This window comes from Oryctolagus cuniculus, chromosome 17 (assembly GCF_051225735.1).
Source record: "Oryctolagus cuniculus isolate XC-2025 breed Fujian yellow rabbit chromosome 17, ASM5122573v1, whole genome shotgun sequence".
Taxonomy (NCBI): Eukaryota; Metazoa; Chordata; class Mammalia; order Lagomorpha; family Leporidae; genus Oryctolagus; species Oryctolagus cuniculus.
Genome location: NC_142883.1, coordinates 49,906,828 through 49,933,923, shown reverse-complemented (window position 1 = coordinate 49,933,923; position 27,096 = coordinate 49,906,828). Strand labels below are relative to the sequence as shown.

The 27,096-nt window shown below is 50.1% G+C and overlaps 3 protein-coding genes across 14 annotated transcripts in view; 1 reads left to right on the top strand and 2 right to left on the bottom strand.

Moving 5' to 3' along the window:
* The window catches only part of KIAA0753 (KIAA0753 ortholog), a 60,658-nt gene extending 36,169 nt beyond the window's left edge, over positions 1 to 24,489 (bottom strand). For 4 of the 12 annotated variants that reach the window (XR_016224248.1, XR_016224249.1, XM_070061262.2 and 1 more), the window contains exons 1-8: positions 24,223 to 24,463; positions 19,876 to 20,064; positions 18,818 to 18,975; positions 14,539 to 15,163; positions 12,927 to 13,033; positions 11,762 to 11,824; positions 11,109 to 11,324; positions 6,908 to 7,118 (exon numbers count right to left, since the gene is read on the bottom strand). Coding sequence is in view for 9 of the 12 variants with exons in the window: in XM_070061262.2 (XP_069917363.1) it covers positions 6,908 to 7,118; positions 11,109 to 11,324; positions 11,762 to 11,824; positions 12,927 to 13,033; positions 14,539 to 15,163; positions 18,818 to 18,913 (1,318 nt within the window). In the remaining 3 variants the exon portion in view is untranslated. Of the gene's footprint in view, positions 1 to 3,286; positions 3,383 to 6,839; positions 7,119 to 11,108; positions 11,325 to 11,761; positions 11,825 to 12,926; positions 13,034 to 14,538; positions 15,164 to 18,817; positions 18,976 to 19,875; positions 20,065 to 23,776; positions 23,915 to 24,006; positions 24,048 to 24,222 lie in introns of those variants that run through there. The other 8 variants (XM_089318250.1, XM_017348990.4, XM_089318252.1 and 5 more) reach the window with 6 other exon arrangements.
* On the bottom strand, positions 20,618 to 23,889 carry LOC103351483 (uncharacterized). The gene has a single exon (XM_008270856.5). It carries the CDS (start codon positions 23,887 to 23,889, stop codon positions 20,755 to 20,757), a length of 3,135 nt encoding a protein of 1,044 aa, XP_008269078.3. The 3' UTR covers positions 20,618 to 20,754.
* A 130-nt stretch (positions 24,490 to 24,619) lies between the features above and the next one.
* TXNDC17 (thioredoxin domain containing 17) lies at positions 24,620 to 26,169 on the top strand. Its single transcript, XM_002718847.6, has 4 exons — positions 24,620 to 24,820; positions 25,155 to 25,236; positions 25,545 to 25,620; positions 25,946 to 26,169. Exons 1-4 carry the CDS (start codon positions 24,676 to 24,678, stop codon positions 26,012 to 26,014), a joined length of 372 nt encoding a protein of 123 aa, XP_002718893.1. The 5' UTR covers positions 24,620 to 24,675; the 3' UTR covers positions 26,015 to 26,169.
* The last annotated feature ends 927 nt before the right edge of the window (positions 26,170 to 27,096 follow it).

Sequence of the window (27,096 nt, the reverse complement as noted above, 5' to 3'; positions counted from 1 at the left end):
CATGTGGGATGTCAGCATGCAGGCGGCAGCTTTACTCGCTATGCCACAGCGCTGGCCCCGGCATATGTGAATTTAATTACACTAAATTACAACTACCTTTAGACAAAATGACACCACAAGGTCACTATACAAGCCAAAGTCTGGAGTAGATATGTGGAATGTACAACATTAACACGGGATCAATAGCCAGGCTATATAAAGGACTTCTATAGTCTATAGCGAAAATAAAGTATCCAACAGAGAAACAGGCAACAGAGAGAAACTGGCAAGTTAGGAAATCTGAAATGTAAAGATGACTGACTGCACTAGTAGTCAGGAAACTTCAAACAAAGCGATCCACCAGAGCAGTGGAGATGAGGTCTGCGGAAGCCAGGGACGCGCCTAAGGGAGCCGTGCGGAGTGCCCTGGCCTCCGCGCACCTCAGACGGCAGCGTGGCTGCTCCAGGAAAGTTGAAGGACTGGACCCTGTGTGACCTCGGGAACACCTCAGCCTAGGGGAGCTCTCGAGTGTGTACACAGGACAGGAGCACACTCACCTCACTTCATCAGTGTTCACAAGAGCAAAAACCTGGGAACAACCCAAATGTCCATTAAACAAACTGAACAGAGCAATGGTATATTCATACAAGGGAGACCTACACAACGGTAAGGAGATGAATCAGAATTCCAGGATCAAAATGAACAAATCTTACAAACACAACTGTGTGTGGGGTAAGGGGGAGCTAACCACAAGAGAATGATGCATATTGCAAGGTATCGCTGACCTCTGACAATACTTGATGTAGTTTATGGACAGATACATAAGCAGTACAAATCTAAAATAGAACAGTAATCTCTGGGGCCAGGGCTGTGGCTTAGGGGATAAAGCTGCTGCCTGCAGTGCCGACATCCCAGTGCCGGTTCGAGTCCCAGCTGTTCCACTTCCCATCCAGCTCTCTGCTATGGCCTGGGAAAGCAGTGGAAGATGGCCCAAGTTCTTGGGCCCCTGCACCCATGTGGGAGACCTGGAAAAAGCTCCTGGCTTTGGATCAATGCAGCTCCATCCATTGCAGCCATCTGGGGAGTGAACCAGCAGATGGGAGACCTCTCTCTCTCTGCCTCTGCCTCTCTGTAACTATGCCTTTCAAATAAATAAATAAATCTTCAAAAAACAACAACAAAAAAAGTAATCTCTAGTGAGGGACGAAGAGAAATGGAGTAAGGAGAAAACCTAAAAGGATCTTTGGGGCAGGTGTTGTGACACATCAGGTTAACCACATCCCATACCACAGTTGATCAACTAGATCAACTCTCAGCTACTCTGCTTCCTGCTCATGCACCCTGGGAGGCAGCAGATGATAGCTCAGGTGCCCTGCCACCGACACGGAAGACCTGAATTAGGTTCTGGGCTCCTGCGTTCATCTGGCCTAGTACCAGCAGTTGTGGATATTTATGGAGTGAAAAAGAAGATTTCTCGATCTCTCTATCTCTCCCCCCCCCCACCTCCACACACTTTCTTCCCTCCCTCTCTATTGCTGTCTTTGAAGTAGGTGAAAATAAGCAAATAAACATTTAAAAAAGGAAGGGGAGGACTTCAACTATATCTATCATATTTCATTTCTAAAAAAAATTATGAAGTAAAAATAGCAAGCATGCTAAAAACGTTCCATCTAAGTAGTGATACATACTGCTATTTCCGCTCCTTTCTGTATGTTTAAAGCATGTCATAATCAAAGGAAAACTACATTCAGACCACTTATAGGGCAATAAGTCAAGGGTCAAACTCCCTGACACATTTCTTTAATCAAATACTTTTCAAAGCTACAAGAACTACGGCAGAAAGTACGAGGGATCTTCAGAAACTTCAAGGAAAATGCCTATTATAAAAATAACTATGCATGGATTTCAAATTTTTTAATAAACTTATCTTTCAATCTCATTTTTCCGTGAACTTTTTGAAGTATCCTCAAATAAATCGGAAGAGAAGAATGCAAAGACTGAGCCTTCTGTCTGTAACTTCTTTAACTCCCAAGTCTACACACATCAGAGCAGCTCTGACCTAGAGGAGGCAGGTCCTGACACCTGTTCACGCCGAGGACAGGTTCCCGAGGCGCTGAGCCTGAGCAAGGCTGGCGGGGAGACAGCTGCCATCCTCACGGCTGACAAGCTACACTCTTGCAGTCAACCGTGGCAAGAACATTTCAGAAGCTGCTAAAAAAAAACCTGCACCAACCAACAATTCTATAAATCACAAGACAGTGGATCAAAACGGGGCTCAAGCACCTATCTCAGAGCAAAGGCATACAGTGGGTCTTCCAGCCAGTGAGTGGTTCCTTGTGAATTTTTTTAGGGATGAAGTGAGGTGGGAGAGGAAAAGACCTTAAGAAATCAGAATGGAAGAATGAGACAAACTGGAATCTAAAACAGAAAGAGAAAAATGCTCTCTGAAACCCAGCTCATAGGGACAGGAAAAACAAGAAAAATAACAATAAGGCGGCGACCACATCGTTGCCCAGAGGTGAAAGCAGTGCACCTGCCCAGCAGTGACTGTAGGCGCACTGCAGGGGTGGCAAGGACGGCAGACTCGTCCTCCCTTGTTCTGCACCACTCTGTCCTCTGTGCCTCGCCATGACCCACCACGGAGCAGGCAGACAGGATCCCTCGGTTTTCAGGCAAGGAAACAGCTGCTAAGTGTTTTACTCAAAGTCACGAGGAGAGGAAGCGGCAGAGCCTCGTGTTCTGACTTTTGGTCCAGGGCTGGGCCCACACACCCTGCCCTGTCAGGGACTATGCAGCGGCTGCACATACATTTTCCAGAGAATGGAAGCTTTCCTTTGTTATGACCACACAACACTCATTTTGGTTTTCTTAGAATGCAGCTAAATACCCCAGCCTTTTCTTGCTAACTTGAGGCTATTACTATGAACTAAAACAACATCTTACGTTTGTAGAGTATTCAGCAATTATCTAATTTGCTACTTAAAACAACTCAGTCATTTTAGAGATGAAAAAACTACGGTTCCGGGAGATTAAATCGACGCAGGGCCACATGCTAGCAGGCTGGGACGAGCCGCAGGCCTCCTGGTGCGAGTCTCCCCAGCTGCCCTCCGGCTTGCCCACACTTGCTGCTACAAGGAGCTGTCGCTGGTCAGCTGACAGGCACCTCGTCTTCTCCTCAGTTAGGGAACACATCTGCATGCAGGCCTGGAGTGCGCGCTGCATTTCCTCCAGGGGACCAAGAGACGGCGCCCATCATGCCAAACTCAAGTGAACGGCTGCTCAGAAGTCTTTTCTTATTCAGCCTCACCTTGGTGTCTAACAGGGTGGCGTGCCAGATGCTGACTCCTCTCACAGGGCAGACACAATGGTCACCCTCTCAGGAAAGGCTGGCGAAAGCACCTGCCTAGAACGCAGGGGAGAGCAAGTCTCATTAGAGTGAGGAAACACCTCACACTAAGTCAGTGAATTAGGCCTTGCTATTGTGATATAATTTTATGAAATACATATTTGGTCTCTGCCTCAACTCCTGGCACGGAGATCCTGAAACGCTTGGAGCTCCTGTAGTAACGGGATGCCAGGCACCTCTTCTGTCCTGATATTTGGTCTTTGGTTCCTGGAGTTTCCTGGGTGACAGGAGCACCTTTTGCTCGGTTGTGGCAACTCTTGGTAAGCACCTTGATGGAGGCTGGGCACTAGAAAAACCAGGCCATGCTCCGTGAAAGGGAGAGGGCTGGCGACAAAACCGATCGTGCCTGGATGACGAAGCCTCCATCAGCAGCCCTGAAACACAAAGGCCAGCGCACATCCAGACTGCTGACGACGTGCAGGTTCCTGGAGGGGCAGAGCACCCAAGAGAGCACGCCTCGCCCTATGCCTCTCTCCTATCAGGCTGTTCCTCTGTAACACCCTTTCTCATAACATATGTAAGTAAACATATGTAAGTAAAGTTCTCCCGAGCTGCAGGAGCCATCCTAGCAAGCTCCAGGAGAGCCATAAGAAGCCCATTTTTAGGGGACAAGTGAGAGCACAGGTCACAGCCCAGGGCTTGCGACTGGGTCTGCAGGGGGAGCAGCCATACAGGGCTGAACCCTCAGCCCAGGGCACAGGACTCTAAGTGCAGGTCCTTAGTGTCAGACTGGAACTGAGTTATAAACCTGGCTGGTGTCTGCTGCAGAACCACGGGTGTGAAGAAACGCCCCCAACATCTGGGTGAGCGAGAACAGGAAGGATAGCTTGGTCTCTCCAGTCTCCCAGAGGGACACTCGTGTCAGAGGTGGAGCATGATGCTGTTCTCGTTCTAGAGGACAGTGGAGACTGAGAAATAAATCAACTGGAGACTGCACTCATATATAATTTACAAATCAAGAGAGGAAAAATAAAACAAGAAAACTTAATATAGTAAATTACAACAAAGAAAAAACTGACAAAACACAAAGCAGAACGCAGTCAAAATGTTATTAATCTCAGTAAAGGAAAGTAGGTTAAGTGCAGCGCTCTACAGTGGGATTAGCAACAACAATGAACTACTGATGAGACAGTCTCAAAATAAAACGGCAAACAAAGACTGCGCATAAAGGCACGGAAAATGTTATTCTAGGCCAGTGCCAAACAAGTTAAGCCGATAAGCAATATTAAAGCCAGAGAAAACAGATCCCAAAGTGAATGACCTTAAAAGAGAGATATTTAATAACACATATGTAAAACCCACAGAACAGTATGAGTTCAAAATATACAAAGAAAAAATTAACAAAAATGCAATGTGAAATTAACAAAGTCTCAAGTATCAAAAAGACTTGTTTTACTATCAATCATTTAGAGCTGAAGTAAACAAAAACAGAACACTGGGGCTGGACTTCCAGCACTGAGGGTTATGCCACTGCTCATGACACCAGTACCCCATATCAGAGTGCCAGTCTGAGTCCCGAATACTCCATTTCTCATCCAGCTCCTTACCAGTGCACCAGGGGAGGTAACAGAAGATGGCCCAAATACCTGAGTCCCTGTCACCCACGTGGGAGACCAGGGTGCAACTCCTGATCCTGGCTTCAGATTGGCACAGCCCTGGCTGTTGCAGCCATTTGGGGAGTGAACCAACAGATGGAAGATCTCTTTCTCTTTTTCTCCTTCTCTCTGTCATTCTACCTTTCATATAAATAAATACATGAATAAACACACACAGAACAGTATTTGAAAAGAAACTTAAAAAATAAAGACTGGAGGGGCCAGCACTGTGGCGCAGTGGATTAAGGCCCTGGCCTGAAGCGCCGGCATCTCATACTGACGCTGGTTCTAGTCCCAGCTGCTCCTCTTCCAATCCAGCTCTCTGCTATGGCCTGGGAAAGCTGTAGACGATGGTCCAATTCCTTGGGCTCCTGCACCAACATGGGAGACCTAGAAAAAGCTCCTGACTTCTGGCTTTGAATCAGCACAGCTCAGGCCATTGCGACCATCTGGGGAGTGAACCAGCAGTTGGAAGACCTTCCTCTCTGTCTCTACCTCTCTCTGTAACTCTGTCTTTCAAATAAATAAAACAAATCTAAAAAAATAAATAAAGACTGGAAAGAAGGAAATGAACCAGTGTTGGCCGGCGCCGTGGCTCACTAGGCTAATCCTCCACCTTGCGGCGCCAGTACACCGGGTTCTAGTCCAGGTCAGGGCACCGGATTCTGTCCCGGTTGCCCCTCTTCCAGGCCAGCTCTCTGCTGTGGCCAGGGAGTGCAGTGGAGGAAGGCCCAAGTCCTTGGGCCCTGCACCCCATGGGAGACCAGGGTAAGTACCTGGCTCCTGCCATCAGATCAGCGCGGTGCGCCAGCCACAGTGCGCCGGCCGCGGCGGCCATTGGAGGGTGAACCAACAGCAAAGGAAGACCTTTCTCTCTGTCTCTCTCTCTCACTATCCACTTTGCCTGTCAAAAAAAAAAAAAAGAAAGAAAGAAATGAACCAGTGTTTACTCATATGTGATATGATGAAATACACAGCAAAACAAAATAATTCTACAAATACATTATTGGAAATAAAGGAGCTTATTTACAAGCTTGTTGGGTCCAAGGTTAATGCATGAAAGTCCACTGTATGTCTACATACCAGCAATAAGCATCAGAAATCAAAACTTTTAAAAGATACCATTTATAACCTCATGGAAAATATTAATACAAAAGTATAAATTTAATGAAAGACAAACAAGCAGACACATACACACCAACTACTACAGTGAGGTTCACAAAGTGTTAAGTAAATGAAGCCAGGCCCAGAGGAGTATCTACTGTGTGATTCCACTTTTATAAAGTTCCAAATCAGGCAAAAACCAAAATATGGCAATAAAAATCATCATAATAATAATAATTTAGGGGATAGGGAGGGATAAAGATTGGAAGTAGGTGCTGTTCTATTCCTTGATTTGGACACCAGCACACAAATGTGGCTGACTTCTAAACAATTTTTATTTGTTTGATAACACAGAGAGACAGATAGAGCTCTCCCATGTACTAGTTCATTCCCCAAATGCCCTCAACAGCTAGGGCTGGGCTGGGCCAAAGCCGAGAGCTGGGAACACGACCCAGGTCTCCCATGTGGGTGGTCACTCAACTACTTGAGCCATCACTGCTGCCTCCCAGGGAGTGCAGTAGCAGAAATTAAAATCAGGAGCGGAGCTGGGATTCAAACCTAGGCACCCTAACATGGGATGAAGGTGTCCCAAGTGGCATCTTAACAGCTCTGTAGGAATTTGCTTTGGGGAGCTCAAATGATCCGATGTAGGCAGAGGGAATACTCCAGCCTCCAACCCATGGAAGCATCTCATTTGCTACTCACTGACCCTAAAGTGCATGCAAAGTGGACTAGAATTCTGAAGCCTGACTTACCATCCATAACGGTTATAGCCCAGGTAACTTCAAAGAACATCTCCCAGGAAACACTTTCAAACACATACCAGCAAGAAGTTTCTGTGCCATTCCAGGCCAAACTATGTCCTGTGGAAATATCTCCTTTTCCACAAAGGGTCTCTGCTGGCCCCTTGGCAGTGGACTTGGCCATCTCGCTAAGGTCTTTTGGCTACCAACAGGAAATCTGCTCGGAACGTCACTGACACATTTCTTCACCTTTTTTGGCGACAGTTTCTTTTCCAGGAGAGATTCCAAAGCCTGCATCAAACAGTTACTCTCTTAGTTTATGTCACAAAAGTATGATTTCCACTCACAAAACTGAAATTAAGGACCCCAAACATATTACTACATGGCTATCTAATAGTTAACAAAATGTTGCTTAACTTCTTTTAAAAATTTCTTTAGGGCATCCAATTAATAACAATAATTTCTGCATGTTCTTTAAAGCTCACTAATAACAAAGATAATGAATGTGATGATAAGTTAACCGTAGTTTTCAGAACACAATCCTATATGCTTTAAAAGCATTTTAATTCTCAACAGAAAAATCATAAGCTCAAGTAGCATTTTAAATGTGGAAACATACTATATTTAACATACATTTTCACAAACTAAAGGAAATGTGTGAGGCCAGTGACTAGAGTCACTTGTCTCCCACAATTATTATTATTATCATATTTTATTTATTGGAAAGGCAGAGTCACAGAGAGGCAGAGGCAGAGAGAAAGAGAGCTTCCATCCCCTGGTTCACTCCCCAGATGGGTTCAACAGCAGAAGCTGCGCCGATCCGAAGGTAAGAGCTTGAAGTTTCCTCCAGGTCTCCCACGCAGGTTCAGAGGCCCAAGGACTTGAGCTATCTTCTACTGCTTTTCCCAGGCCATGACAAAGAACTGGATTGGAAGTGGAGCACCCATATAGGATGCTGGCACTGCAGGTGGTGGCTTTACCACTATGCCACAGTGCCGACACCTTAATGGTATTTCTGTTGGAAGTTTGGGGGGGACTAGGTAATCTCTAGGGATTCTTTCCAGGATTACAAAGGTACATCCTCTAAATACAATCTTTCTTGACTATAAATTTAAGTCTTAAAAACATTGAAGGATTTCATATTGCTGTCTAAATTCTGAGGTCTGTATTTGATAACATTCTTGACAGTGCATTCTATACATACAAATGTACCAGTGCAAATCAAAACCCTATCTGCTACACATTGGGACTAAAGGCAGGGGCCTTAAACAAGGACACCAAGAGCCAGTCAATGGGAGAGCTGGCAGGTGACTTAATCTAGAATTCTCCCCACTACACCACTTTTCCTCTATACCTGACAATTTATTGTGCCACACTTACATAAAGATCTTTTTTTTGGGGGGGGGGGGAACAGGCAGAGTTAGACAGTGAGAGAGAGAGACAGAGAGAAAGGTCTTCCTTCCATTGGTTCACCCCTCAAATAGTTGCCACAGCCGGCGCAGCACGAGACAGAATCCAGCACCCCAATCAGGATTAGAACCCAGAGTACCAGCGCCACAGGCGGAGGATTAGCCAAGTGAGCCACTGCGCCGGCCATAAAGATCACATTTTTTAAAGATATATTTACGTATTTGAAAGTCACAGCCACAGAGAAAGAGGAAGAGACAGAGAGAGAGATCTTCCATCCATCCATTGGCTTACTCCTCAGATGGCCACAACTGCCAAGGTTGCGCCAGGCTGAAACCAGGAGCCAGGAGCTTCCCCTGGTCTCCGACATGGGTGCAGGGCCCCAGGCACTTGGGCCATCTTCCGCTGCTTTTCCAGGCACATTAGCAGGGAGCTGGATGGGAAGTGGAGAAGCCAGGACACAAACTAGTGCCCATATGGGATGCTGGCATCACAGGCAGCAGCTCTACCTGCTATGCCACAATGCCAGCCCTAAGATCATCTTATTTAAAGGTGAAAATGCATGGTGTAGTAGAAATGGACTGGTATAAAATTCAGAAAATAAGAACTGTTGTTTTTTAAGTTTTTTTTTATTTGTTTATTTGAGATATTTGAGAGGTAGAGTTACAGACAGTGAGAGGGAGAGACAGAGAGAGAGGTCTTCCTTCCGCCGGCTCACCCCCTAAATGGCCGCAACGGCCAGAGTTGTGCCGATCTGAAGCCAGGACCCAGGCTCTTCCTCCTGGTGTCCCACGTGGATACAGGGGCCCAAGGCCTTGGGCCATCTTCTACTGCTTCCCCAGGACACAGCAGAGAGCTGGACTGAAAGAGGAGCAGCCAGGACTCAGACTGGCACTCGTATCGGATACCAGTGCCGCAGGCAGAGGATTAATCTACTGTGCCATGGTGCTGGCCCTGGAACTGCTGTTTAAAGATTTATTTATTTATTTGCAAGACGGAGTGGCAGAGAAGGGGGAGAGACAGAGAGAGAGAGAAAAACAGAGAGAGAGAGAAGAAAGAGTAAGCAAGCTTCCACCTGCTGGTTCACTCCCTGAATGGCTGCCAATAGTTCAGTCTGGGCCAGGTGGCAGTGGGCCATCTCCCGCTGCCTTCCCAGACACACTAGCGGGAAGCTGGTTGGTAAGCAGAGCAATCAGGATTTGGACTGGCACTGATACGGGATGCTGGCATCGTTAGCAGCAGCTTAACCCCTTGTACCACAACGCCTGCCCCAGAAGACAGGAATTTGACTCCCAGTTTTTATTTTATTCAATTAATTAAACAGTTTTTAATATTAATTACATTCCCAGGCTTTATCAGCAATATTAACAAAACCTTTTAAGTGGAAGATAAACTGAGTAGTAAAGAGATATTACTGGGGCTGGCACTGTGGCGCTGCAGGCTAGCACCATGGCCTGAAGCGCTGGCATCCCATATGGGCGCTGGTTCTATTCCTGGCTGCTCCTCTTCAGATCCAGCTCTCTGTTATGGCCTGGGAAAGCAGTAGAAGATGGCCCAAGTCCTTGGGCCCTTGCACCCACGTGGGAGACCCGAAGAAGTTCCAGGCTCCTGGCTTCGGATTGGCACAGCTCTGGCCGTTGCAGCCATCTGGGGATTGAACCAGAGGTTGGACGACCTCTCTCTCTGGCTCTACCTCTCTCTGTAACTCTGTCTTTCAAATAAAATAAATCTTAAAAAGAAAAGAGAGACATTACTTATTATAAAATAATGCTTCATTTGGGCCGGCACTGTGGCACAGTGGGGTTGAGTGCCACCTGCAATGCTTTGTCGTTGCTCTTTCCCCCAGAAACCTTTTATTTAAGGAATACAAACTCATGTATTTCCTAAGTACTGCTTTAGGAACAATGTCCAGTTCTTAAAAGAAGTAACTGTGTCATCTCTGTGACCTTTCTTATTTTAAAACTCCTCATCTACAAAACAGTGATAATCTTAAAAACTGAAAACCACAGTGCCGGAGTAGAGATGACGTATGACACGGTGGCGAACTTCAAGGAAGTAAAACTAAGGATGTATTACCACTGTTGTCTTGGTCACCAATCAGAAGAACAAACAGGGGGCCGGCACCATGGCTCACTTGGTAAATCCTCCACCTGCGGCACCGGCATCCCATATGGGATGTTGCTCCTCTTCCGGTCTAGCTCTCTGCTGTGGCCCAGGAAGGCAGTGGAGGATGGCCCAAGTGCTTGGGCCCTGCACCCGCATGGGAGACCAGGAGGAAGCACCTGGCTCCTGGCTTTGGACTGGTGCAGTGCCGGCCGCAGCAGCCATTTGGGGGGTAAACCAATGGAAGGAAGTCCTTTCTCTATGTCTCTCTCTCTAACTTTGTCAAATAAAAAAAAAATTACAAAAAAAAAAAAAGTAAGAACAGGATCCCTCTGTGACTTCCAGAAGTCTCCAGTCACATCACAAAACCTGAGGCTCTGCTTCCATGTTTCCTGTCTTCTGAGATCCTTTTAGATTAAACACAGATGTTCTAATCTAGGCCCTAATCTAGCACTGCTTTACTGGTTTCCTTTCTCATGCTAATGAATTCTTTATTAAATGGCATAGCCAGGAAATGGAACATTCTATTTAGTTAATGGACCACATTTAAAGTTGTTTTATGCTTTATACTCGAGTCACCAATTCTCAAAGAAGTGAAATGCAATACTATAGATTATACTGCAAAATAAAAACGAAGTGCTTCTCTGCCCCCTAACAATGCTTTCATTTACGAGGCAGCATTTTTGCCTCGTATTCTCCATAAATCCCAGTGGAACCAGGCGACAGTAAGCAGTCGCACACGTTCAACAAAACTTGCAGTTGATGTCATACCTCAGTTTGTTGCAGGATATCTATAACCACGTCGGGGACAGAAGACTCCGCACCCAGCTTGGCAGAACACAGTGAAAGCTGGCGAATGAGGCTGCCCAGCTCCTTACAGCGGGCGGGAATCGGGTGCTCCCCCCGGTCGGTGAACTGAGTGACAAATGCCTGCAAGGCCCGAATGGCTCCACGGTGGGCAGCCGCCAGCCTGGACATGGCCCACGACTGGGAAGAAACAAGATTGGGGAAGGGATTTCAACAGCCATGAGTTTCCAGCATCGGCTCAACTGTTACAAGTATTTATGATCTACCCTTTATATGTTCTATATATTAAATATATATATATATATAAAGTGCTCTTTATTGTGGAAATGTTTTCATAGGGGCAGAACTATAAAGCTTAAAGTTTTCAAAAGACAACGGTTTTTCCTTCCTGTTCTCAGCCTCTTAGACCAGCAGCAACAACAAAAATCCACTTCCTACTCCTTAGAGGGCAACCTCATACCCAAAGTTATTTAAGGTGCTCATTCCCTCATTCATGGGTCCCTTTCTGCATGGACTGCAAACAGCATCTGCAGTGCAAAAAACTCAGACACAGTACTAACAGAACCCTGGAAGCTAATTTATAAGTTACCATTAACCATGACTTAGCTACACCATACCTTCTTAGTGTGTTTAATTCTATGTGGACTCAATTTATCCAGTTCTTCCTGGATTTCTTTTACCTGTAGGGGGAAAAATGGAAAATTCATACCTCTCCACTGATCTTTTTTTGTAGAAAAGGATATATCTTGTCTTGTCCAAGTATAATCATTATTAAGTCAAATCACTTGAAAATGAAAAAAGGCTCTTCATTCATGTACCCAAAAAACAATTACTGGTTTCCAGTTCAAGACGGTGACCAGGCCCATCCCCGGCCCCCAGGGTAACAGGAACTGAACAGGAGGAGCGAAGGTGGAGGTGAGGCTGGAAAGGGCCAGACCAGGGCCAGACCAGGAAGTCTTCAGCGGCTCCCGTCCTCCCGCTGACACAGAGCCACTGAAGCCTTTTACGCAGAGGTCTGGCAGGTAAGACACGTTTTACACAATCACTGGCACAGTGCAGAGTGAGGACTGAAACAGAACCCAGAAAGAACACAGAACAGTATCTAACTCGAGCATCTTCTCTGAGGTGAAGACAGTTTCTCACTCAAGCAGTAACACCAACATGTGACTTCAGGGACCACAAATGAGAAGGCTCATTAAAGAATCAAGCACTGAAGTCAAAACAGTGTTTTAAGAAGTCCATCACTATGTGAAGAACATAGCGCCTGTGCACCAGCCAGTTAATGTCCTGAAAGATACTGGACAGTCTTCATTCTTTATAAGGAATACTCCAATTATTTGCTACCTACTAAGATTCTAGTATATCCTTAACCTGACACAGAAAACTAAAAAGGCCCTTTCCTCTAAGACTAGGGTCCATACCTGGGGACCAAGGGTTTCAGGGTAACTGATCCACTTGACTTCAGATGCGAAACTATGTGCTCTATAACATAGAGGCATTTTTTTTAAGGAGGAAAGAAATGATTTTTAGTAGATTCTCAAGAGTGTATGACCTCAAAAAGGCAAGAGCCTCTGTTTAGGAAGTTTGGCTATATATACATCACACACAAACACACACACACACGCAGATGACAAAAGGAAAAAGAGCTGTCCATGTGTTCAGGAAACTTAGCCTCACACACCCATCAGCATCATGTAGGACACTTGGGTGCTGATCTGAGATCAGGAAACATGAAATTCTCTAGGAAAGCAACACTGCCCACTTCCCTTGGGCTCTCCACACCTGCTGCTGGAGGACGTAGTGCATCCGGGCACAACGAATGGCTTGCTCCTGTCTCCTGACACGGATTCGACGCTCTTCATCCGGATCCAAATCTTCTTCTCGTCTATCTGAAAGTATTTCCCCCAAAAGTGGATTATAAATCATATATAGAAACTTGAAAAATGTCAGGCACTTAAAGAGACAATGAAGTTAAAGCTCTCCAGTTTTATTAAGAGAGTAAATGAGGCTGTTTTAAGAGAAAACTTCCTTTTCCATCAGTCAAGAAACCAGGAAGGAGTGGGCCTGTGTACTGACTCAGAGATGGAAGGACGTGAAGACACTCACGCAACTAAGCTCCCTCCAGGCTGGAGTTCCCTGAACCAAATCCCACCAGACAGCTACTGCACTGTGAAGCATCCCTCACTGTTTCAAAATCCTTTATATGCAGCCAAAATCTGTTATGCTTTCTATCTTTTAAAAAAACTCTTTACTGGCTTATTTTTATATTTAGCAAGGTTATTTTTACACTTTCTTATCTTGAATCCAAAAGAGAAATCCTTTCTCTCACATATTAAGATAGCATTACTAAAATTATGCAACTGTCCTCAGTCTTCATACATCTGTCAGGAGGGTGCTCTACATTTTCAAGACTGGCTCAGAGAAGTTGTTCCTAAGACTGTCTGAGAGACAGCCTGCTTATCTGTTCCTTCCAAGCCATGGTTCCCAAATATACTTCTGTTTCAGAATTTGTAAATTCTGAAACTGATCACAATTTCCTCTTTGGTTCCCAGGAAACTCAGAAATAAATCTGTAACCCAGCCCTGGTAACTCTTTTTTTAATCATTTCCTCTGACAAAATAACCTCAGGTATATATATTTTTTTATCTTATTCAATCACAGGGGTTTTTTTTTTAAGGTGTCTTCAATTCTTATGTAAAATGCATATACTTGTATGTACATATATGCACATACTAATTAAATTTAAAATTCAAAATGTAATGCTAGACTATGTACTATCCTGGCAAAATAATTCTTTTGATGCTCAATTCCCTAAACCCTGGGCTTGATTCTCTACTTCTTAGCTACAGGAACCCCACGTTCTCCACAGACTCACCTGCACTGAGAAAGCCCAGAGAGCTGTAGCAAACAGTAGATGGTTACATTCCTTCCTTTCTATCTGCGCTCAGGGATTTCACAAATTTACCGGCAAATTCCCTTGTCACTGGCATATACTCGTCCAAACACTGCCCAAGCCAGAACTGACTTTATCTATAACATGCATACACTACGCTCTTTTTTGAGAAAATTAAAAATAAGTTTGCCGGAAGGAATTCTGCATAAAGAGGGAAACTATTACAAGATAGCTCACTCTTGGGTGGCCAAAGACCTCAGGTTCAGAAGGCAGGTACCCCACCTCCAGGACGGGGCTCTCAGCAGCCACAGGGCAGGAGCTCCTTCCCTGGCTTCTGAGGACAGCGCCCGGCTGTTTTGCCATGAGTGCCCACCCCAGAAAACCAACACACAGGGCAGAGTGGAGCTCAGTGGCGGGGCAGGGGTACTAATAAGGAACGTATCTGAACTATTCTCACACTCGCTGTATCTCGTCCAAAGAGAAGGATCCAGTTTTCATTACCTTTTTTAGTTACCTCTTCAATTTTGTGGATACAATTGCTCAGTTCCTTCTGGAGTCGCTGGACTTCCAGCAGGCTCTTCTGTTCACCAAAGCTTTTGTGGTCCCCTGTCTTGGGACGTGCCTGAAGTCCTGGGTCACGGGTGGGTGGTGAATTCAGCCCGTCAAGGCCTGCCGGCCCTGGCTGGGATGTGTACAGGTGCACCTTGGTGCCTGAGCTGGGAATCCCCGCTCTGGACAGCTGCTGGCTGCCCTGACAGGCTTCTCGACTCTTTGGCTCCTTCGTCTCCACTCTGTGGTCAGGTGTTTTAGACTTAGTGTGCCCGCACTTCTCAGAGCTTTGGGGCTTACTTCTGAGCTGAAGTTCTTTGATGTGTTCTTCAAACTGTCTTCGTTTCACGTCTCTTTTGGCTAGCTGGACAGCATAGCTAAGTCTTTCTTCTGATATGACAGAAAACGAAACAGAGCCGCTCACATCAGGGCCAACTTGGAAATCTGAGTCTTTACAATGGTATGACTCGTTGTACGCATGCTTCAGTTTCTCAATTCTAATTCCATGTGGGCAAGAATATCGGACTGCCAAGTTGCTCGAATGTGTAGGAACATCCCTGTTAAACTGCAGCTGGGTCTTTAAAAAGTAAAAGTAAGCACACTTTAGAAAAATAACGTATTGCACAGTTGGCAGAGATCCATAATCAAGTTTCTAAATTTCATCCATAGGATTAGCAGTGCTAAGAGCTATTTTTCTGTTGCACTGATAGAATCGGCCACTCTCACACGCGCTTTGGTTTCTCACACTGCCTTAGCTCTGCCCTACACTCACAAGTCCCACAATGCTATCCTTATACCACTAGCATCGTGACAGGATCCTCCTCTAAACATCAACCTAGAGAGCTTCTAGCAGCAACCAATACAATTCCCAACCCTCCAATTACAGACTCCTGTGCCTTTCAACAAAACACCAGCCTCCAACTCTAGCTCTCAGCCACTCACCAGAGCTTCAGGCCCCCCTGAGACTGCATCTGGTGGCTGGATATATCTTCCATCCTGTACCATTCGTGCCCACCTGTGCATTCTTATGCAGGCTCAGGTTTCTGTCAATTATCATTACAACACAAGCTTGGTGTTGTTTTACATTTGAACATAAACATGTTTCCATCTCCCTATTATTCTTTTTTTTTTTTTTTGACAAGCAGAGTGGATAGTGAGAGAGAGAGACAGAGAGAAAGGTCTTCCTTTTGCCATTGGTTCACCCTCCAATGGCCGCCACGGCTGGCGCACTGCAGCCAGCGCACCATGCTGATCCGAAGCCTGGAGCCAGGTACTTCTCCTGGTCTCCCATGGGGTGCAGGGCCCAAGGACTTGGGCCATTCTCCACTGCACTCCCGGGCCACAGCAGAGAGCTGGCCTGGAAGAGGGGCAACCGGGACAGAATCCGGTGCCCTGACCGGGACTAGAACCTGGTGTGCCGGCGCCGCTAGGTGGAGGATTAGCCTAGTGAGCCGCGGCACCGGCCTCCCTCTTATTCTTATAATTTTTCATGGTTGCATTTTCCAAAACCCAGGGCATGGCCTTTTCATATTTAACCTAACAATAACATTGCTAACATTTAGGAAACATCCACTTTCCCCACTAATACAAACAGTGCTTCAATTAGTATCTCTGCACATTTCCTTTTAAATTATTTCCTTAGATAAATTATTTGTTCTGGGATTGCTAAGGCAAAGGAAAAACTTTATGGCTTTCCAACTAAAAAACTCATTTATCCTCCCTGGACCTTCCAGAATGGACCTGTAAAGATGAGGAAACAGCCTTAGGACTGAGGCCAAGGAATTCCATGGCCCCAGTCTGGAGATGGCATCCACAACTCTCACAACACAAACGGGTGCACTCACGGGTACACTCACAGCCACACTCATGGTTACACTCACGGGTACACTCACGGGTACACCCACGGATACACTCATGGGTACACCAATGGGTATGAAAACAACCCACTGTGGGGCCAGCACTGTGGCGTAGTGGGTAAGGTCACCGCCTGTGGTGCCAGCATCCCATATGGGCGCCGATTCGAGTCCCAGCTGCTCCACTTCCAATCCAGCTCTCTACCATGGCCTGGGAAAGCAGTGGAAGATGGCCCAAATCCTTGGGCCCCTGCACCCACATGGGAGACCTGGAAGAAGATCCTGGCTCCTGGGCTTCAGATCAGCACAGCTCTGGCCATTGCAGTCAACTGGGGATTGAACCAGTGGATGGAAGACCTCTCTCTCTTTGTAACTCTCATTTTCAAATAAACAAATAAATAAATCTTTTTTAAAAACCCACTGATAAAACTTCAGAAAAGTACTTTGGAAAAAAGTAGTTGAAAACCTGCATAACAATTGGTTACCATCCAAAAGGTGCACAGGTTGATGAACAGTTCTTACAGCTTAGAGGTGAACTTCCCCTCAAAGCAAAAATAGCTTAAAACACCTTAAGAAGTTTTTAGAAGCACTAGAAAAAATACATAGATGAATTCTTCTTTGAACGGTTATAAGCAAAGTCTAACTATGCCTTAAAACCCTATTCAATAAAAGAAGAGAGAGATAAGGTGGTCAAGGACTGATGGGGTCACATCCAAGCAGTAACAGGGCCAACTGGCAGTGAATGGCACAGACCAGGTCAGAAACCACTGGTTCTTCAAAATAAGTAATAATAGTAAAGTACTATAATCTATCAAACACAGTAAAAATCTAAACACCTGCACTAAAATAAATACATAAATATGAAGACAAGGGAAAAGTCCTTCCTTGCAGTAGTTAGCCAACTAATAAATATGAAGGGAAGAGTTAAATTAGGAATCACCATTTGCCAACCATAATAAAAAACTGATTCAGGCAAAACTCATCAATGAATGCTATAACTAGTACGTCAAAGTTTGAGGAGTGAAGATATTTAAATAGTTTCAAGGGTCAGCATTGCAAAGCAACACATCCCATATAAGTGTGCCAGTTAGAGTCCTGGCTGCTCTACTTCCATTCCAGCTCCCTGCTGATGCTCCTGCGAAAGCAGTGGATGATGGCCCAAGAGCCTGGGCCCCTGCACCTACGTGGGAGATCTGGATGAATTTCCTGGCTCCTAGTTCCAACCTGGACAAGCCCTGTCTGGGGCAATTGCAGCCATTTAGGAAGTGAATCAGCAGATGGAAGATTCTTTCCCTCTCTCTGCCTCTCAAATAATCTTAATTTAAAGGGGGGAGGGGGGGCAACGCTGTGGTGTAGCAGGTTAGGTCGCCGCCTACAGTGCCAGCATCCCATATGGGTGCCGGTTCGAGACCCGGCTGCTCCACTTCCGATCCAGCTCTCTGCTACGGCCTGGGAAAGCAGTGGAAGATGGCCCAAGTCCTGGGGCCCCTGCATCCACGTGTGAGACCTGGAAGAAGATCCTGGCTCTTGGCTTCGGATCGGCGCAGCTCCGGCTGTTGTGGCCAATTGGGTGGGGAGTGAACCAGCAGATGGAAGACCTCTCTCTGCCTCTCCCTCTCTCTATGTATAAGTCTTTCAAATAATTAAATAAATCTTAAAAAAAAAAACTAACACTCAATTTCTTTAAAAAAAAAAATGAAGAAGAAATGGATCAGCTGGGACTTGAACCAATGCCCCAAAATGGGACCTCGGTGTCACAAGCAGTGGCTTAACACACTGCACCACGGTGCAGAGCCCAAACTATCTGCATCTCAACAGAGGTATGCGGGCGCATGTGTAGACATTTGTCAGAGCTCACACAAGCTGTGCACATTTTAATGCATTAGTTTCTGATGCAAAATTTCTATCAAAAGGAAAAACCAGTAAACAAAGAATGGATTGAATCATAGTCTGAAATGAGTCAAAAAATGAAACAGATTACTGGATGGATTTCTGGAGGGACAAGGTCAAGGGCTACATACGCAGGGAAGAACCTGAGGGAGCTCGGTGTGCACTGCAAAAACCATCCCCTCCCTGACTTGAAGACGCCCATCACACAACACTGGAGACAGCCGAGTGAAGCTGGTGAGGACCGCTCACTACATCCTGTCAGGGAAACACGTTTCTGTCCGCCACACAGGAGAGCTGATTTTTAGAAGTATTCTCAAACACAAGACTGTAAGAGCCAGTGCCTCATCATCTGAGTCTTACTCTGAAATGGCTCTACAAACATTCTAGAGACACATGGTTACGTAGATAGAAAATCTTGAAAGTGGTTTCACTGCCCTCTCTTCCAACTCTTATGTTTGAAATATTTCATAATAAAAACACAGAACTACCTGGGTTGGAGGTTTCCTGGGGTCACCGCTCCCATCGAGCTGGGTACCAGATGCTAGATGAACATAGGCTGAGGCTGGCTGGCTCGGTCCCATCATGTCAGAGCACAGAACAACACTGACAGCCTTGTCATAGGCAGCAGGCTTCCCTGAAACCGTTCCTAAAAGAAACAAGACTGTTTTCAGCTCATCAGTGTTGAAAACAACAAACCCATGGCCATGATCATTCAGCAAGAGTCCACAATTAGCCCACGGCAACCTCATGCTGAGGACTGCTTAAGGATAAGTATATAATAGTTTCATGATAAAAGCAAGCACACTTTTGAAAATCTTTTTTTTTTTTTAACTTATTTGACAGGTAGAATTAGACAGTGAGAGAGAGAGACAGAGAGAAAAGTCTTCCTTCCATTGGTTCACGCCCCAAATGGCAGCTACAGCCAGCATGCTGCCCCGATCCGAAGCCAGGAGCCAGGTGCTTCCTCCTGGTCTCCCATGCGGGTGCAGGCGCCTAATCACTTGGGCCATCCTCCACTGCCTTCCCGGGCCACAGCAGAGAGCTGGACTGGAAGAGGAGCAGCCGGGACTAGAACCCAGAGCCCATATGGGATGCTGGCGCTGCTGGCGGAGGATTAGCCAAGTGAGCAACAGCACCAGCCCCTGAAAATCTTTTCAAAACAGGGAGTCACTATTTCAAATCTCAAGGGTCTCCAGGAAAACGCAGAAAACCAGAGCTCGGCTACAGAGAACTAGCACTTTCCCACAGGGTGGCTTTTACAGACGTACACTCTAACTACCAGCACGCTGCTTCCCTCCCACGGGGGCCTACGTGCACAGAACTCTGAACGGCTGTAGACTCACAGGCTCACAAGGCCTAGGTGTAACCCAGGATCTGCCTTTCACTGGCTGAAAGGTCTCCCGATCTGCAACCTCCCCATCTCCCCAGAACCCGAAAAACACCCTTGTCACTGCCTCTGCCAATCCTGAAGGCCTTGCTACACGGGACACTTCATGATCCCCTCCCTCAGAGCTGATCACACGCTGCGTGCTCTCCCGCCATTTACCTATTGCACAGGGTTACGTCTCGTCGTCCCGGCTAGACAGGGTTCCTTGAAGACAAGGGCTTTGTCTTGCTCTTCTATTTTTCACAACTCAATGATCTGAGCACAGCGGACAATTTAAATGTGTTCTAAGTTGATATTCTGTGAACTGTCTAGTTTTAAATGCCCTGGGGGAATCTGTCTCAAAGAAACCTATAGTAAACCAATTGGGAAATTCCAGGTTAGAAAAAAAAAAAAAAAACCAACTCCCTAATGTAAGCGTTTGAATAAATGCAAGGTTTAGGGACAGGATTTCCTTAGACAGACGTATCTACAGGCGGGTGAAGGCAGGCGTCCACGATCGCTTATTCTGAGGCTGCAGACAGGATCAGAACAGTAGCCGGGAGGCACATGAGCGAGGCGGTCCCGACCAGCCTGCCACCAGCACAGGCAGGGGCGGAAGCAGCAACACGTGGTCTGCAGAGTCGGGGCCACGGCCTCAGCAACGTCCACGTGCTCAGTCCTTTCCCCCGACTCCCTCCACGTGCCAAACACCCAGTGGTCCATTCCACTCGGAGAAAGCGACGGGCTCCCACGGTTCCAGGATACCTCAGGTGACGTTACACCTACACCTACACACAGACACACACACACAGACACACACACACGCAGGAAGTCCAGGGACACCCCCAGCACCTCTCCCCTGGATGTAAAGTCCTGGCACTCTATCCTCACAAATCTGTCCCTTTCCTCCCGCTCCATCCCTACACAGCCTGAAGCACCTGCACAACGGCGTCTCTCCCCACATCCAGACACACCCCTACAGCCTGTGTCTTCACCTACTCCCCCAATCTGGTCCCTCCCAGAGCCCCAGGACACCCCCCAACTCTCTCTCTACACACGCTACTGCACTGGCCCCCTCAACCTGTCCTCCCCGACGTAAGTCTCTCCCAAACCGCGCCCCCTCACTCTGAGGCCACACACTCCTCCAACCTGCCTCCCCCCATTCTGCTGGAGACCATCTCTGAAACGGTCCCTGGAAACCAGGGGTCCGCCCACAGCTGTACTTGTCCCTGACGCTCCCAGAACGCTCTCCCAGGCCGATTCCTCCCCCACAGGCCCCGGGCAGCTCCACAGCCCGGCCCCACGCCCACAGCTGGGAGCTACCCCCCCGGCCCGGCTCCTCCCTGCCCGTCCCTGAGCACCCTCCTGTGAAGGCCCCACTCCCTCTGTGGCCTGAGTCCGCCCCACTATCAGGTCTGAGACATCCACACCTGCCTCTTCCGCTGTGGACGCGGTCACCCACACTGCAGCAGGCGCACGCCCCGCCGTGGGCACACCTACAGCCGCGAGCACCCCCACAGGCAGAGACCCCCTCACAGTCCCAGGGGCTGCCCCACTGTGTCTCCTCCCCCACAGGCTGGAGACGCCTTCGGAGGCCATCTCCCCCACCACAGGCCCGGGAACCCCAGCAGCAGTGGGCATCTCAGTGGCTGGCCTCCTCCTCCACATGCCCAAGCTCCCCTCAGAGCTAGCACACCCCACTGTTGACCCGGGGACCCCGGAAGCCACGGGCACCCCCAGGGCAACCGCAGGCACCTCTGCAGTCTCTCTTCTCCCTAACGTGTCCAGGACACACCCTGAGAGTACCTCGGCCCCCACAGCCAAGGGCACCCCTGCAGCCTGCCTCCCTCCCAGCAAGCACGAGATGCCCCCTGAGCCGGTCTTCTCCCCCTTGGGCCCAAGCAACCTCGCAGAGGTGGGCACCCCTACCCTCGTGGGGCCCTTGGCATCCGCTCGGCCCTCCACGTTCTCTCTCCTCCCCCACAAACCAGAGTAGCCTCCACAGCCAGCTTCCTCCTGCACAGGCCCAGGGGTCCTGGGAGCCACGGGCACCCCCCCGGCTGGGGCTAACCCTGCCATCGCAGGTATTCCTGTGGTCGGCCTCCTTCCCAGGAGGTCTGAGAGACCCCCAGACTCAGTCTCCGCCTCCAGAGCACCAGGTGTCCCGGGAGCCGCAGGCCCCTCAGTGGCCATGGGAACCCTGTCACTCTGCCGCCTTCTCCAGCACCTTGGGACATCCTCAGAGCCGGTCTCCCCTACAAGTCCAAGCACCTCAGGAACCACAGGGACCCCAACAGCCTGTCTCCTTCCCCAGGAGCCCAGGAAAGCCCCGGAGCCAGGCTCCCGCTCCACAGGGCCCCCCGACACTGGGGGTCTTGCGGCAGCCTGAGCCATCCTCCATAGGCTCGGCCCATGTCTGGAGCTGCCCTCCTGCCACGCGGGGTCTGCTGCCCACACGGCGGCAGGCACTGTGGCAGGCACCCCCAGCGCTGCGCAGCCCCCCGCGGTGGCACACCTGTGCCTAGGCACACCCACAGCTGTCTCAGACCCCTCTCTGGCCCGCCTCCCCCCGCACGGACAGGAGCCGTCCCCGCAGCTAGCCTCCTGCTCCCCGGTGGCCTGCCCCCGTTCCCACACATCCCCACTGTACACCTCCCCCCCGACAAGCCCTGGCGCCGCTGGAGGCACCCCCAGAGCCTGCTCCCTCTCCCACAGCCCCGCCACACCCCCAGAGCTGGTCTCTTCTCCCATGGCTCCTGAGACCACTGCAGCCTGGGCCACCTCTGGCTGCTCTCCTCCCCACAGCCCTGTGTCCCTCCCCAAAGCCCTGGAGACTGCCGCGGCCTGCTCCATGTTCCACAGGCCCGGGGCACCCCCAGAACCTGCCTCCTGTCCACCGGGACTAGAGAGCTCCCCCGTCCGTAGAGCTCCCCAGGGCTCCGGGCCGCCCCCAGAGCCTGTCTCTACCCACACGGCCCGCCCCCTTCCCCTGAGTCCAAGGTCACTGCCGCAGCAAGCCTCCTCTTCCACAGCACAAGGCATCCCAGTGGGCTGTCCCGTGCCCCACCAGCCAGGGATTCCCCCAGAGCCCACAGCCTCATCTTGCCTCCCAGCCCACGTGCCTTGGGCCCCCACAGAGGCTGCTTCCTCTTCCCCAACTCTGGGGACCCCCACGGTATCAGGCACCCCCATGGCCTGTCCCCTTCCCCACAAACCTGGAGTATCCCCACAGGTGGCCTCTTGGGCCAGGGCCCCAGGAACCTGCCCTAGCGGCCCCCTCCCCCACAGACCCGGAGTCCCCCCACAGCCTCTCTCCCACACCGCAGCCTCAGACACTCCCTCGGGCTGCCCTTTTCCCCAGGGGCCTGGGCCACCCCCAGCCTTAGGCACGCCCGCAGCTTGTCCCCTCTCCAACAGGTGTGGGGCAACCCCAGAACGCTTCTCTGTAGCCCCAGCAGCACCCACAAAGGGAGGCACTCTCCCGGCTTGGCCCTGCCCACAGACGCAGGAGGCTCTCTGGCCACCTGCTCCTAACCGGCCAGCCGTGGACAGCACGGCGGCCCGCGGGAAGGCCCTGGCCTGGCCTTTCACCCAGGGCCCCGTGAGCCCGCAGCGGCTCGTCTCCACCCAGGACGACCGGCCAGGGACACCCCTCTCCACCGGCCCCTCTCCTGCAGGCATGGGATGCAGCTCCACCCGGCTTCCTTGCCCGCATCCTGAAGCTGCCCTCATGGCCTGCACCTTCAGCCACAGCTCCAGGATGCTCTCGTGCCCCACCGAGCCCGGACGACCTTTCCTCTCGCACACCCGGGGACTTCTGTCGTCCGACTCGTCCTCCCCAGACCTGGTCACCCACACGGACCCAGCCGGCCCCACCACCTCGGGCTGCCTCACAGCTCCGTTCACCCACACAGCCCCTGGGTCGCTTGCAGCCTCGCTCGAGCCCACGACCCCAGGCGTCCCCGCAGCCTCGTCCGCGCGCGCGGGGCCGGCTGTCTGCACAGCTCGTCTCCTTCCCCTAGGCCGCCGACGGTCCTGCAACCTCTCTGCACCCACACAGCGCGTCTCGCCCACCGAGGACCTCGCCTGGCGCCGGGCTCCACATCCTCGAGACGTCCCTGCAACCCTTCTCTTCCCCCACGGCCGCCGAGCCGCCCGCCCGGACCTGCTGGGCCCCACACAGCGACCCGGCATCTCTGCCGCCAGCTCGGCCGCGCGCAGGCAGCCAGGGCCAGGCCGCCCGGCCAATAGCCCGGTTCACCGTCCTCCCCGACACAGCCCCCGGGGCACTTTCTCCACACGCGCACTCACACGCTCGGCTCCCGCCCTCGCAGCCTTTCTCCCTCACAGCCTCCCACCCAGCCCGCCCCCGCCCAGTCTCAGACGCCCGCCCCCCAGCCCCGTATCCCCCTAAAGCCTAGACAGGAGCTAAGCGGGATCTGCCTGAGTCGAGGTCTCCTGTCCCCCCCAGGTTCAAGACTTCTACCGCAGCTTCCCAGAATCCCCCCAGCTCCAACCCCAGCCCACCTGGCCTGGGGCGAGGCGCGGCTACTAGGAGGCAGGCGCGGGGGGGCTAAGGTAGCCAACTAGGCCTCGTTTCCGGCCGCTCGCCCAGTCGCCATAGCAACAGGCGCGGGGCTGCCTGGGAGCCGTTGAGGCTCCTGAACGTTTAAGGGTCCAGGTGCAGCATGGAGATTAGGTTTTGTAGCCTGTACCCATGCGGTTCGGACCGGCACCAAATTAGGGCATAATCCTGGGTTTGAGAGTGAAGTTAGGGCAGAAACTTCTGAGAAACGAGAAAAGGAGGACGGTGCGGGGAGTTATGACCTTCGGAGGCCCCCGTAGCACGTCAGAGCGACGCCGGCTTCCGCATGCCCCGCCCCGCCCACCCGGAAGCGGTGTCGCCCCGCCCCACATGGGTCCCGCCCCGCGGCCGCGGGACCGGAGCACTTGGGCGACGTCTGGCCGAGCGCTAACCTGATGGCTGGCTACGAGGAGGTGCGCGTTTCCGGCTTCGAGGAGTTCAACCGGGCTGTGGAGGAGCACAAGGACAAAACCATTTTCGCCTACTTCTCCGGTTCTAAGGACGACGAAGGGAAAAGCTGGTGCCCTGACTGCGTGAAGGGTGAGGCCGGGACGGGACCCCGGGGCCGCTGTCCAGCGGAGGCTACCGCCGGAGGGCAGGGATCGGCGAGGAATCCCGGTCCTGGAGGCCCGCGAGGCGTGCACACCCTACACGGATGACCTGGGGCCCCAGGTCCCTCGAGACAGCTTTTCCCTTGCCCCTAGGGTTTCCCTGCTCCTGGCGAGGGGCGGTCGGGACCGGGACTCGCCGTGCGCTGACCTCCTCGGTCGCCCGACCACCTTCGGGTTGAAGTCCGAGTACTTCCCAAGCTGGGGGCGGGGACGGGGTGTGGAGTTGGGGGGGTCATCGTCTCCTTTGCACTCTTTTCAAAAAGCTGAGCCAGTCGTTCAGGAGGCGCTGAAGCATGCCACGAAGGGATGCGTGTTCATCTACTGCCAAGTGGGAGACAGATCTTCGTAAGTGGCGGCGTGTGCCGCGCCCCCAGACCCGCACCCGGCCCCGGCCACCTGACCGAGAGGGCACTTCAGGCATCTGGCCTGGCGCAAGTCCAGAGCCTCACTCTTCCACGGAGTGTGTGTCTTCGCCATACTTCCGCGAAAGCACACTTTCCCTCTGCAGCGTGTCCAGGGCACTAGATAAGTTGCAGGCCTAGGCTGTTGTATTAAATGGTTACGAGAACAAGGGTTATGGACAGAGTGAGGTGTAGAACCCACCAACTGTTAACCTAAGTGAAGTTTCTCGTGTCACTTTCTTTTTGCAATAGTTGGAAGGATCCAAATAATGACTTCAGAAAAAAGCTGAAAGTAACGGCAGTGCCTACGCTACTTAAATACGGAACGGTGAGTGCGTCCTGTCCAGTCGCATTTGAAAAAGATCCTGACATCTCATCTCCAAACACCACATCGTTTATGGAATGCAGTACAAACATACAACAAAGGGCATCTCCTCTAGTTCAGTCATGCCCCAAGGGAGTCTAAATTAAAGGTCTGGGAGGAAGCACAGGGCAGTCAGCTTGCCAGGTATTTTAATGACTCATCAGGAAAATGTCCTGTTTCATAAACCTTGTTAGAACTCATCAGTTTCTGTGTTCTAAGATCCCTGTCGTTCAAGGCAGAACTGCACTCCTAGTGACATTTTCTAACAAAGATTTGACTTCTCTTACAGCCTCAGAAGCTGGTAGAATCTGAGTGTCTCCAGGCCAACCTCGTGGAGATGTTGTTGTCTGAAGATTAATATTTGATGATGGCAGTTGTGTCTTGATCTCCTGATTTGCTGTAGTATGAAAAAAACTGAATGTTTGCTCTGGATTCATTGTTAGCAGTAAACAAATATTAAAAAATCAGTGTATGTCAACACTAAAGAATGCTATTAAATACTCATGAACTTTTTGTTTGCTTGTAACATGGAAATCTTTAAGATTTAACTGAGGGGCCGGCACCGTGGCTCACTTGGTTAATCCTCGCCTGTGGCACCGGCATCCCATATGGGCGCTGGGTTCTAGTCCTGGTTGCTCCTCTTCCAGTCCAGCTCTCTGCTGTGGCCCTGGAGGGCAATGGAGGATGGCCCAAGTGCTTGGGCCCTGTACCCGAATGGGAGACCAGAAGGAGGCGCTTGCCTCCTGGCTTCGGTTCAGCACAGCGCCAACCGTAGCAGCCAATTCAGGAGCGAACCAATGGAAGGAAGACCTTTCTGTCTCTCTCTCTCTCTCACTGTCTATAACTACCTGTCAAAAAAAAAAGATTTAACTGAAATAAGTTGTCTTGTGACCATCACAGGAACATATTATAAGAGTGTAGTAAACAAGGTCCAAGCTCTATTAAAGGGGCACAGATCTTTGTACCTTAGATCCCCTGAGTGCAAAGCAGCGGCTCCTCCCAAGCGGCTCCTCTGGCTATGGCATGTCGACCGTAAGCAGACCAGGGCCTCGTCCGTCTGCCTGCCACAGGCAGCGTTGTTCTTAGGCTCTGAAGCCTGGCAATACCTGTCTGAACCTGTTTCTTCCTTTAGAAGCAAGGATGAAATGAGAACACAGGGAAGCACTTCACACAGTGCCCAACTTGCGGTACCTGCCAAGTAACTGTTCACTTTCCCAAAGCAGCACAAGTATGAGTGGTTCCCGTTCCTTGTCGCTGCTGTTGTTTAAGGTCAAGAGTCCACTCTGGTTAACCAAACTTCTCCCTGCCCATTCTGGGTCACTGATAGACCACTGATTCTTAAAGCTGTCTTACAAAGCAGGTACTGGTACAGTATCTGCTCTGCTGCAGGACCCAAGAATCTTCGTGCATTCCCCGCTCCGTTATTTAAGGAGGTCCCCG